The following is a 10,506-nucleotide window of genomic DNA, read 5'->3' on the forward strand; positions in this document are numbered from 1 at the left end:
TTACTGCTAAAATCAGTTTGTGTTCTGCCACAGCTTGGTGAGTAGATTTTTTTATCTACCCAATTACATTATATTATAAACCTTCATTCTTTTCCTTGTTATACTAGCCCATGTGGCCATCATTCCTTCTTATGTAACCCTCTTGTCAATCTTTGTTGTCAACTGTCTTGTTCGAACGGTTGTCTGTTTTCTACCTTACGTGCTAATCGCCATGCTTATTTACCTGTATCAACAAGGTTAATCAACACGTTGCCCCTACATCTTTTAGGGTACCGAATTCTGTACACAAAGACGGGCCCATTTCTATTTGTGTATAACAATTCCATTGTTATTTACGAATTTGCCTATAACTATTTACAGGCCACTACACTGCAGGGCCTCCTCCTGATCATCTTTTGCAAATTTATTCACAAATTTGACAGCTAGTTTCTTTCCCACCTTCCACTTCTCTTGTTTATATATAATTCTTTTACGTCTTTGTGCAAATTTCCCTTCATGGCCCTTTGCAGCTCCCTACACAGCCACACCACCAACCACCAGTGCTCTCCTACAGACCAAGCTTGGTCAACCTCCTTAACATCCAACAGCCTTCACGAGTGCCACCCAGACCAAGAATAACCCGTAATTACAAGAACCAGTCACAACAGTACAGTGTCCTCAATCTCTCATCTAAAGCACTCTCCCCTCCTGAATTATCTGTATTATTGAAGGGTCTCACTTTCAGTCCTAAACCTGCATTTAATCATGCTGCTTTGGTGAATGACCTACTTTCCTTTACATGAAATGTCGACTGGAAATATCACTTTGCAACCCAATCCCAAAACCTTTCCAACAGTGAACCTGACATAGAACCCTGCATTGAACAATTTTGACCATTATCTCAACTTGATCCACCACCGCTACCTCAAAATCATCCCTTACAAGCCTTTCAAGAATTTCTCACATCCAGCATTGCTTCATAATCCTTCCCCAGATCCCTACAACATGATCCCAACCTGTCCTCCGCAGAACTCCAGGCTCTACGTTCCCTAACAGCTGATGACTCCATCATTATCCTCCCAGCAGACAAAGGATCTACCACTGTGGTACTTGATCGAAAGGGGTATGTTAGTGAAGGTCTACGCCATCTGTCTGACTCCTCTACATGCAGCGTCTGCCATAAAGATTCCATCCCTGTGATTCAAACTGACCTGCAGTCCCTCCTTAAAACCTCAGGCCCCTCACAAGGACTAACACCTCAATCCATAGAACTTCTCACCCCAACCAAACCACACACCCCACCTCTTACTTTCTTCCTAAGATCAATCATCCTGGCTGTCCTATAGTGGCTGGCTTCAAAGCACCCACTGAACGTATATCTGCCTTAGTTGATCAGCATCTGCAAACCATATTACAAAGACTTCCCTCCTTTATCAGAGTTACGAACCATTTGCTGGATTGTCTGAAATCTGTGCCATCCCACTCCCAACACAACCTTGCTCATTACCATTGTTGCCACCAGCCTCTATACCATCATCCCCCATATACATGGTCTGTCTGCTGTTGAACATTTCCTCAGTCATCACTCACCTGATTCCAAAGCTATAACATCCTTCCTGCTCACTTTAATCAATTTTGTACCTACCAACAACTGCTTCACCTTTGAGAGGTAGACATACAAACAGATCAGGGTTATGTCCATGGGAACCAGGATGGCTCCTTCGTATGCCAACCTTTTTGTGGGTCACTTGGAGGGTGCTTTGTTGGGATCCATAAGTCTTCAGCCCGTGGTTTGGTTCAGATACATTGATGACATCTTTACAATGTGGACTCATGGTGAGGCTGACCTGTTAAAATTACTGGAAGCTCTGAATATTATCTCCCAGTTAAATTTCACATGGTCCGTGCCACTTTCCTTGATACTGATCTCATCCTAGCTGCATACATCTTTCCACATTAAACCTACTTACATTTTTACAGTTGCCATTCTTTCCATGTCAAATGTTCCCTCCCATACAGCCTTGGAATTCGAGGCAAACATATTTGTTCGTATGCAGACTCTTTACAGCAGTAGGCCACCACTCTCAATTCGGCTTTCACTTGATGTAATTACCCCACCAGCCTAGTTCGAAAGAAGATTTCCCTGGACATCACATCCAATCTCGGTACACCTGATCCCTCCAAAAAACGACTTCGGAACACACCACTGATCATTCACGGAGCACTGGTCATTCAGTATTATCCCAGTCTGGAATGTCTTAATCAGCTACTTTGACAAGACCATGACTTCCTAAAATCATGCCCTGAAATGAGATACACTCTGTCTGAGATTTTGCCCACTACACTGAGAATTGCTTTTAGTCAACCTCTCAATTTCCACAATATTCTTGTCTGACTGTATGCTCCCTCTGCACCCATCTCCCTACCCTATGCCTCTTACCTCTGTGACCATCCCTGCTGCAAGACTTGCCCTATGCATCATCCTCCTCCTACCACCACCTATACCAGCCCTGTAACTGGCAAAACATACAATGTCAAAGGGAAAGCCACCTGTGAAATGACACATCATATAACAGCTGTTGTGCAAACACTGTAAGGCATTTTACATTGGCATAACTACCACCAAATTATCAGTTAGGACAAATGGGCTTTGGCAGATGGTGTATACTGGCAACATACAGTATCCTGTTGCAGTGTATGCTATACAACGTGACAGGTGCCATCTGGGTTCTTCCTCCAGATACCAGTTTCTCAGAACTCGACAGGTGGGAACTAGTTCCACCTCTGTTACATACAGTGCACTTAACTTTTCACTCTTATTAACTCGTACACAATGTTTTGGCAGTAATCTCTGTCTTGCATATTACCCTATCTTCCACCTTTAAGTTCTCAGGTTTTAACATCTCGTCTGGTGCAGTTCTCAACAGTCAGTCTTTCTTTCTCATCCTATCCGGTAAATCTCCCTTGACCTGCGGTTCTGGGTGACTTTTCTGAAATCTACCCCTTTTCCTAGACCTCTTCAGTCTTTTTCTTGCACCCTCTTCCTTCCCTTTCAACTCTTCTGCCTGAAGGAGGAGTCTCTGGCTCTGAAAGCATGCCTAATTGTAATCTTCTTTTATGCGTGTGTTCTGCTGCTGCTTGGTGAGTAGATATTTTGTCTACCCAACTACATTTGATGGTTTTCATTGTTATCTAACTAGATAGGTGAGACAACCAACAAGTTAGTCATATGCCTTAACCTATGATAGAACACCATAGAATACCATCAAGCTGTTATTCAATTGTATATAAAACTACTAGGAAATTATTTAAATCCAGAGCAGTACACTTTGTGAAGAAACTGTCTGTTAAAAACAATCTCCAAGTTGTTCATGTATCTCGATAAACTAATACACTGAGGTGAAAAAAGTTGAGAGATACCACCTAATATATTGGACCTCCTTTTCCCCATCATACTGCAGCAGCTCGATGTGGCATGGGCTCAACAAGTTGTTGGAAGTCCCTTGCAAAAATATTGAGCCATGCTGCCTCTATAGCCATCCATAATCACAAAGTGTTGCCAGTGCAGGATTTTGTACAGATTGACCTTTCAATTATGTCCCATAAATGTTCAGTGGGATTCATATGGGGTGACATGGGTGGGCAAATCATTTGCTCAGATTGTCCAGAATGTTTCCCAAACCAATTGTGACCTTGTGATGTTTGGAAACATGAAATCTATGAATGGCTGAACATAACCATTTGCAGTCAATGATTGATTCAGCTGGACCAGAGGACCCAGTCTGTACTATGTAAACACAACCCATACCATTATGGAGTTGCAACCAGCTTGCCTAGTGCCATATTGACAATGGGGGTCCATGGCTTCAGAGGGTCTGCATCACATTCAAACCCTATCATTAGCTTTTACCAACTGAAATTGTGCCTCATCTAATCAGGTCATGGTTTTCCAGTCATCTAGGGTCCAACTGATATCATCATGACTCCAGGAGAGGTGTTGCAGTTGATGTGCTGTTATCAAATACACTTCTGTTGATCATCTGCTGCTATAGTCCACAAATGCCAAATTTCTCTGCACCATCCTAACAGATATGTTGACAATACACCCCACATTGATTCCTGCAGTTAGTTCATGCCATGCAAATGCTGCTGCTCTTGGTCATTAAGTGAAGACCGTTGACCATTGAGTTGTCCATGGTGAGAGGTAGTGCCTGAAATGTGGTATTCTCGGCACACTCTTGACACTATGGGCCTCAGAATATTGAATTCCCTAATGATTTCCAAAATGGAATGTCCCATTTCCAACTACCACGTTGTGTTCAAAGTTTGTTAATCCCTGTTGTGCACCCATAATCACATAGGATACATTTCCACTTGAATCACTTTAGTACAAATGACAGATCCACCAATGCACTGCCCTTTTATGTGCATATTGCTATCCCATGACTTTTGTCACCTCAATTCATATCCAACAACATCAGAATGGATCAAATGTATAGATCAACATTATGTTATATATAGAGAAGAGCCTCAAAATGTTGGGAAACAGCAGCATTGCGATTGAGACATAATTTTCAAAACATCCCGTACAGTAAAGTATAATTGAAACTGGAATAAAATAGCTATAAACTGTAGTAGTGAGATTTGATACTTGATGTGATTTCCAGATGTAGAGTATGCCATGCAATGAGCACACCAACCTAGTTTTTTTTATACATGGGGAACACAGACTCCCGCCACATCCTACCACATCATCCTACTAACGCTTTATCTTATATACAGAATGACAATTACTGAACTATATGAAACAAAACGGCATGCACACACTTTATTCAACATGTAAACATCACTACAGATATTCAGATTTAGGTTATGACATGTTCGATTTGGATGCCATCATTGGTAATGATGTGGCGCAAACTAATAGTAAAGTTCTGCGTGACTCACTGAACTGTTGGAACAGCAGTGCTGTCAATGACCTCCTGAATGGCTGTTTTCAGCTCGGCAATAGGGTTATTGCTGTACACCTTATCTTTAATATAGCCTCGAAAAAAAGTGTCACATGTGTTCAGATCCGGAGAATGTGACAGCCAATCGAAACCCATGCCAGTGGCCTCTGGGTACCCCAGAGCCAGAATGCGGTCCCCAAAGTGCTCCTCCACCTGCATCCATGGCCAGTTTAAGGCACAAGTGACACTAGTGGCCATTTGAGGCTGTGAGGGTTTTATACGGGACTTTAAGCAATAGAAGACAACTTTAGACAATTAGGAGTAGCAGCTTGGGACACCAATGCGAGAGGAGCATCAGGAGTGTCTAGGTGCAAGATTTGTGAACAGTGTGTATCACAGTTAGAAGTGAAAATTCATGTGGATGAAAGTTTAAGGGAAAAGGGGGAAGGAGGGGGTACCAAAGGATAAGTCACTTGTTTGGTGAAATGTTCTCAAACCAGCTCTTCCTGCAGCTTGCAGCATTCTGTAACTCTTCAGCTTCTTTGTGTGCTGTAAATAGTGGTTATGCTGAACATCAGCAACATCTCATAGTAATCTGAAAAATGTCTATTTCCTACTGCTGCTATTAGTAGCTTAATTAAAAAAAGTGCAGAAATATTCTATTTTACAGGCTAATTTTTGTTATTACTAATTTTTAAGTATTTCACCGATGAACCATGCTCAAGTCATATTCTCTTTTCAGAATCTGTCTGCTGAAATTAAGGCTGTTGATTTATCAGTAGCAGATGATGGGAGTGATGCCAGCTGTAGCTCTGGCAAGATAACCTTCTATCCAGACTGCAACAGTAATGCCCATTGTAAGCAACAGTTCTAATGTTACAAATCAGAGTAGAAACAGTAATATTTTAAGTTCTATGGGGACTGTATTATACATACGTGTTTACCTTTTTCAGTAGCTGTCTCAGATACATATCCATCACCATCATCATCAAAAGTTACAGAAATATTCAAAAGAGGATTGAGATCAGTGAAAGAAGACTGGTAAGCAGAATAACAGCACAACACGCCTGTTTTAAATATATAATGTTGATTTATTTTGACATGCTAACATATTTCGTTTTATTTATTCATTTACAGGAGAGACAGTGTAACGTCATCGCCTTCTGTGACTATAACTGAACCAGCTGCTGCAGGAGAGCAGCAGAGTATGACTACAAGAGTTATAATTCCCAATAGTCCCCCTAAACGACAAACCTTCTTACCCATTTCTACCTATTCATCGGCTGTCAAAGATATAAAAAGAAAAATTTCTGATCCGAAGAGTGACATTCCTCGGCAGCAACTGGCTAGTAGTTTAACTCGTAGTTTACAACAACAATTATTTGAGGGATCCCCAAGGACTGTCCCTCATCCAAAGCCAGAGCCTGATCAGCTTGCTGAAACCCATATTTCAATTAGTGAATCACCGTGTACAGAGCTGAATATATATGAACCAAACATAAAACCTGAACATGAACCTGTGGTTACAATCTTGCCTCCAGTATCACATTTTACATCAACCACTGCTACCGCAACAGTAGTACCTAGTGATATGGTGTTAACTACTTCTGTCTCCCTTCCATCTGCTACTGTAACAACAACTAGCACCATTACAACATCTGCAGGATCTACTCAGCCAGTTACTACATTTGTTTCTTCTCCAATAGCTTCCGCACAGAGGGATGCTACAATTATCAACATACAGCCACGTTCTGAAACACACACTATCAGCGAGTTTGAAGAGAAGATAAGTAACATCCTTGCTTCGCAGCAGTTACCTTTCAAAACATCTGCTTCAGAAGAAGTACCAAGTCAAGAAACCACAATGCCAGAGGAGAGTCCGCCACCTCCACAGTACATTCCAAGTGCGGCCATACCAGTACCGTCAGTGTCACCTGCCCGAGCAGCAAGTGCAACAGATATGTTGGAGAGTGATTTTGAACTTATAGAAGCTGCATTAATGCCTATGCAAAGGAGAACTCATCATGATTATCACAACTTGGAACCAATAAGTGAGCATGGGGAAGTGTCCTCAGACAGTCCTGTGACATCAGCTATTGAGTCTGATGGGACATCAGAAGCCGCTAACCTTGAAAGAGAAGGTTTACCTACCTGATCACATGAGACGTTTTAATGAATTGTACAAAAAATGCAGTATTTATATGTAAACATTTTTGAGAGAGAGCTATTTTAATGTCCTCAGAAAAATGTGTACTTAAAGTATTCCTACTACTTTTAAAGTGCCTGTAATGAATGGATGCTGTGATATTCTGTGAATGCTCTTTGCAACTGAAACATATCAGTGTCATAAGTGATACGCTTATTTTATTTTATAACTAAATATACTTAACTTTATTAATCTTGTACAGAAAAGACACACACTGAGAACTCGTCCTATTTTTTAAATGAAATGTCACAAACATGGTATCAACTGGAAATTATTATTACAGCTGTGACAGTCTCCTCAGTTCCTTCCTTTTCCTCAAATATATGAATATTTGCATAGTGTGTACAGTATCAAACCAGAATGAAAGATTTAAGTGATATTTGTATTTACAATAATTTACATTGTTCCTGAAGGTGTGAGGAAGACCAAATTATACTTACAAAAACATCACTGCAAAAAATGTGTAAATTACAGAGTAAATGTGGATGAAATCAGGTACCGAATTGATATTTGCCTGTGTAAAAATCCGAACTGGTTTATTAAAACTATGCTTTGCTACCACATTTTAACATTAACCTCTTTGGGTTCAGTTATTTTTCCTCCAGAAAGTGCATTTACTGCCTGATAAAGATGATTTTTTTTCAATATTTAAAATATCATTTGACAAATTAATATGGAAACCATATAGTGAAAGGTACTACAGTTTGCAGTGAAGTTCTTATCATAAGGAGACATGATCAGTTGATGTAGCAAGTGTTCATAACAAACAACATGCAAAGCCATGTTCTAATTGGATGGTCATAAAAGTACCCAATTTCAGGCTTCTTTTCAGTTGTTTTGTAGAAGATCTTGCACTGATTTCTAATGATGAGATCCCATTTCCATAATTACACACATTCATAGTAAGACATTGTGCTGGAAGGAAACATTGCACAGACAAAAGACTCAACTGCAAGTACTTTTTTTAAAATTTGTAGGTATAAAGGGAAACTTTTTACCACAGCCAGCTTGACTGAAATGGAATATCTGTACAATTTCTGTTGTGATGAATAAGGCTGGAATTGAAGTTTCTTGAAAGACTTTCAAACCAAAGAAAACTTCCAAATTCAGAATTTATCAACTCCATCATCTTCTCCGAATCACTGGAGCGAGATTACTGTATTAGTTTCTGTCACAAGCAGACTCTGTGGATCATATTCAGTTTGTAGCGGAGCAGAAAAGGATTCTAGTGTTAGAGAAACGATGCCCAGAAAAGACATTCCAGCCACTCCATGGGAAAGAAAATTGTACAACTTAAAAACAAGAGTTAGCTGATCAGTTTTCATTGTCAACATGATGTATTATCAGCAAAAAGCCATCTAATATGGAATTTAGTTCTGGAAATAATTTGAGGAGTAAAAGTAATGCCTCACCAAATAGTAGAAGTGCTCAGTCATCACTAGGAGTATAAATACGACTACAAACTTCATTAAATTTCCGACAAATCCTCCTTTAAAACTATAGAATTACGCTTGTGCATGTCACACACACACACACACACACACACACACACACACCTGCTAAAGAATGTGTCACTAGTGAGATCAGTTGGGCTGCAGTAGGAACAGTACCTGATGACACAGAGAAGATAGATCAAAGAAAGAGCGAGACTATGAAGAAGAGAGCAGGGTGAGCAAAGTCAGGGTCGTTGGGTAGCAAAAGAAGTGGGTAAGAGGCAAGGCCCTGTGGAAACTGAGGCCAGAATGATTTAAGAGATTGAAGGATGTGTTGCAAGAACAACTGCATATATGTAATTCAGAGAAGCTGGTGTTTGGGTGGAAGGATCCAGATAGCAAGGATTGTGAAGCAGCCTTTGAAATTGAAAATTTTGGCTCAGCAATTTGATAGGACAGCATAAGCCTGTGTATTTGACAATGATTCAGTTTCCCTGGTGTTCCTGAGCATCAATATGGAGAACAGGTCAGAGGTACTCTGACCACAGCCTGTCCCTAGGTGAGGTGCTGCCACATCTACGAGCATGTTGTATGGTGCCACTTATTTGCACGAGGTGCCTGTAAATACAGTTGCCACACACTTGTCAGTCAGTCTCTCTCACTAGTTCATTGAAGCCTTAGAGATGTGCCATTGATTAGTGAAGTATTTTGACCTTACTTGTATTACGTTTTTGATTCAAATTGGACTCTGGAATGTTTGTGTACACTGAAGATGACTTTGCTACACTCTGCACTCAGGAACTGCCTGTTTGTTCTGCCAGCCTCTTCATTACAGCCAGAGTGAGTGATCAAGAACTGTTTTCTACCTATGCAGACTAGGATACAATAGTGGTGAGGAGGATTTTCTCATCATGCAACTATTCCTGTGAAGCATGGATCCTGAATTTCTAAAGTTGTGGCAGCAGCAATTGCAGTAAGAGTAACAAAATCACTGGGATTCCAGCAACAGTGAAAATCCCAAAAGCAACAACAGAAATTGTTGTTTCAACTAGTGGTAAACCAACAATAGTCTACAGCTGCAGCTTCATTGTCTCACCTTTGCCATTCACTTGCTTCAAAGAGGCAAATGAAGATTGGGAGGTCTATTTACCTAGTTTTGTTCTTCATTGCAAGGCAAGTCAAATAACTGAGCCAGAAGGCCAGAGTGGGCACTTACTGTCTGAAGTGGTGCAAAAACTACGCCCACTCTCAACTAACGTTTTTGGCTTGGATGCTTTTTGGTTTCCAAATTCGAGACCAAGTGAATCTAGTTTCAACTGTGATACCATTCACAGAATTTGACACCTTCTGTGTGCAATATAAGCAACTGTTTGAACCTGTTAGGTTGTGCAACAGGTTTCAAAGGCACACACATTCTTAAAACAATCAGCAGGCCTAACTCTTGTAAAACATGTCTAGTGCTTTCACCATGCACAATCTAGATAAAGCAGAACTACATTGCAAAGTATGGGAGTAATACCTCAGTATCATCCAGCCAGAGGGAAATGTTCACGGTCATAGCTAAGAAGCCAAATTGATCACTTAGGATTCGTCACGATTTTAAGTCTACCTTTAATGCTCAAGCAAATGTTGATATGTATCTAATTTCTAGGCCACAGGAACTGTTGGCAAAGGTAGATCTCACTAATGCCTACTTTCAATTGCCTATGGATCATCAGACAACACAGTTTTTAGTGATTAATATGCCATTTGACATGTATTATTGTAACAGAGTGCCATTTGGTGCTGCAAGCACTCCTGCGATATTTCAGAGGCATCTTAAGCAACTAATCCAAGGTATCCCAGACTGTAATAATTATTTAGATGATTTGTGATTATCGGGCCACAGGGAGCAGCATCTGCACAGTCTACAGATGTTGTTTGAGGGGCTAAATTGTCA

General features: G+C 40.5%; 1 protein-coding gene across 2 annotated transcripts in view; it reads left to right on the forward strand.

Annotated features, from left to right (window-relative positions):
* LOC126481042 (uncharacterized) overlaps positions 1 to 7,690 on the forward strand; it is a 544,233-nt gene extending 536,543 nt beyond the window's left edge. Inside the window, exons 14-16 of one of the 2 annotated variants that reach the window (XM_050104523.1) lie at positions 5,671 to 5,785; positions 5,882 to 5,969; positions 6,066 to 7,690. In XM_050104523.1, coding sequence (XP_049960480.1) covers positions 5,671 to 5,785; positions 5,882 to 5,969; positions 6,066 to 7,083 — 1,221 coding nt within the window. In that variant the 3' untranslated portion in view covers positions 7,084 to 7,690. The remainder of the gene's footprint in view (positions 1 to 5,670; positions 5,786 to 5,881; positions 5,970 to 6,065) is intronic. The other variant, XM_050104524.1, reaches the window with a different exon arrangement.
* The last annotated feature ends 2,816 nt before the right edge of the window (positions 7,691 to 10,506 follow it).

The sequence above is a fragment of the Schistocerca serialis genome, chromosome 5 (assembly GCF_023864345.2).
Source record: "Schistocerca serialis cubense isolate TAMUIC-IGC-003099 chromosome 5, iqSchSeri2.2, whole genome shotgun sequence".
NCBI lineage: Eukaryota > Metazoa > Arthropoda > Insecta > Orthoptera > Acrididae > Schistocerca > Schistocerca serialis.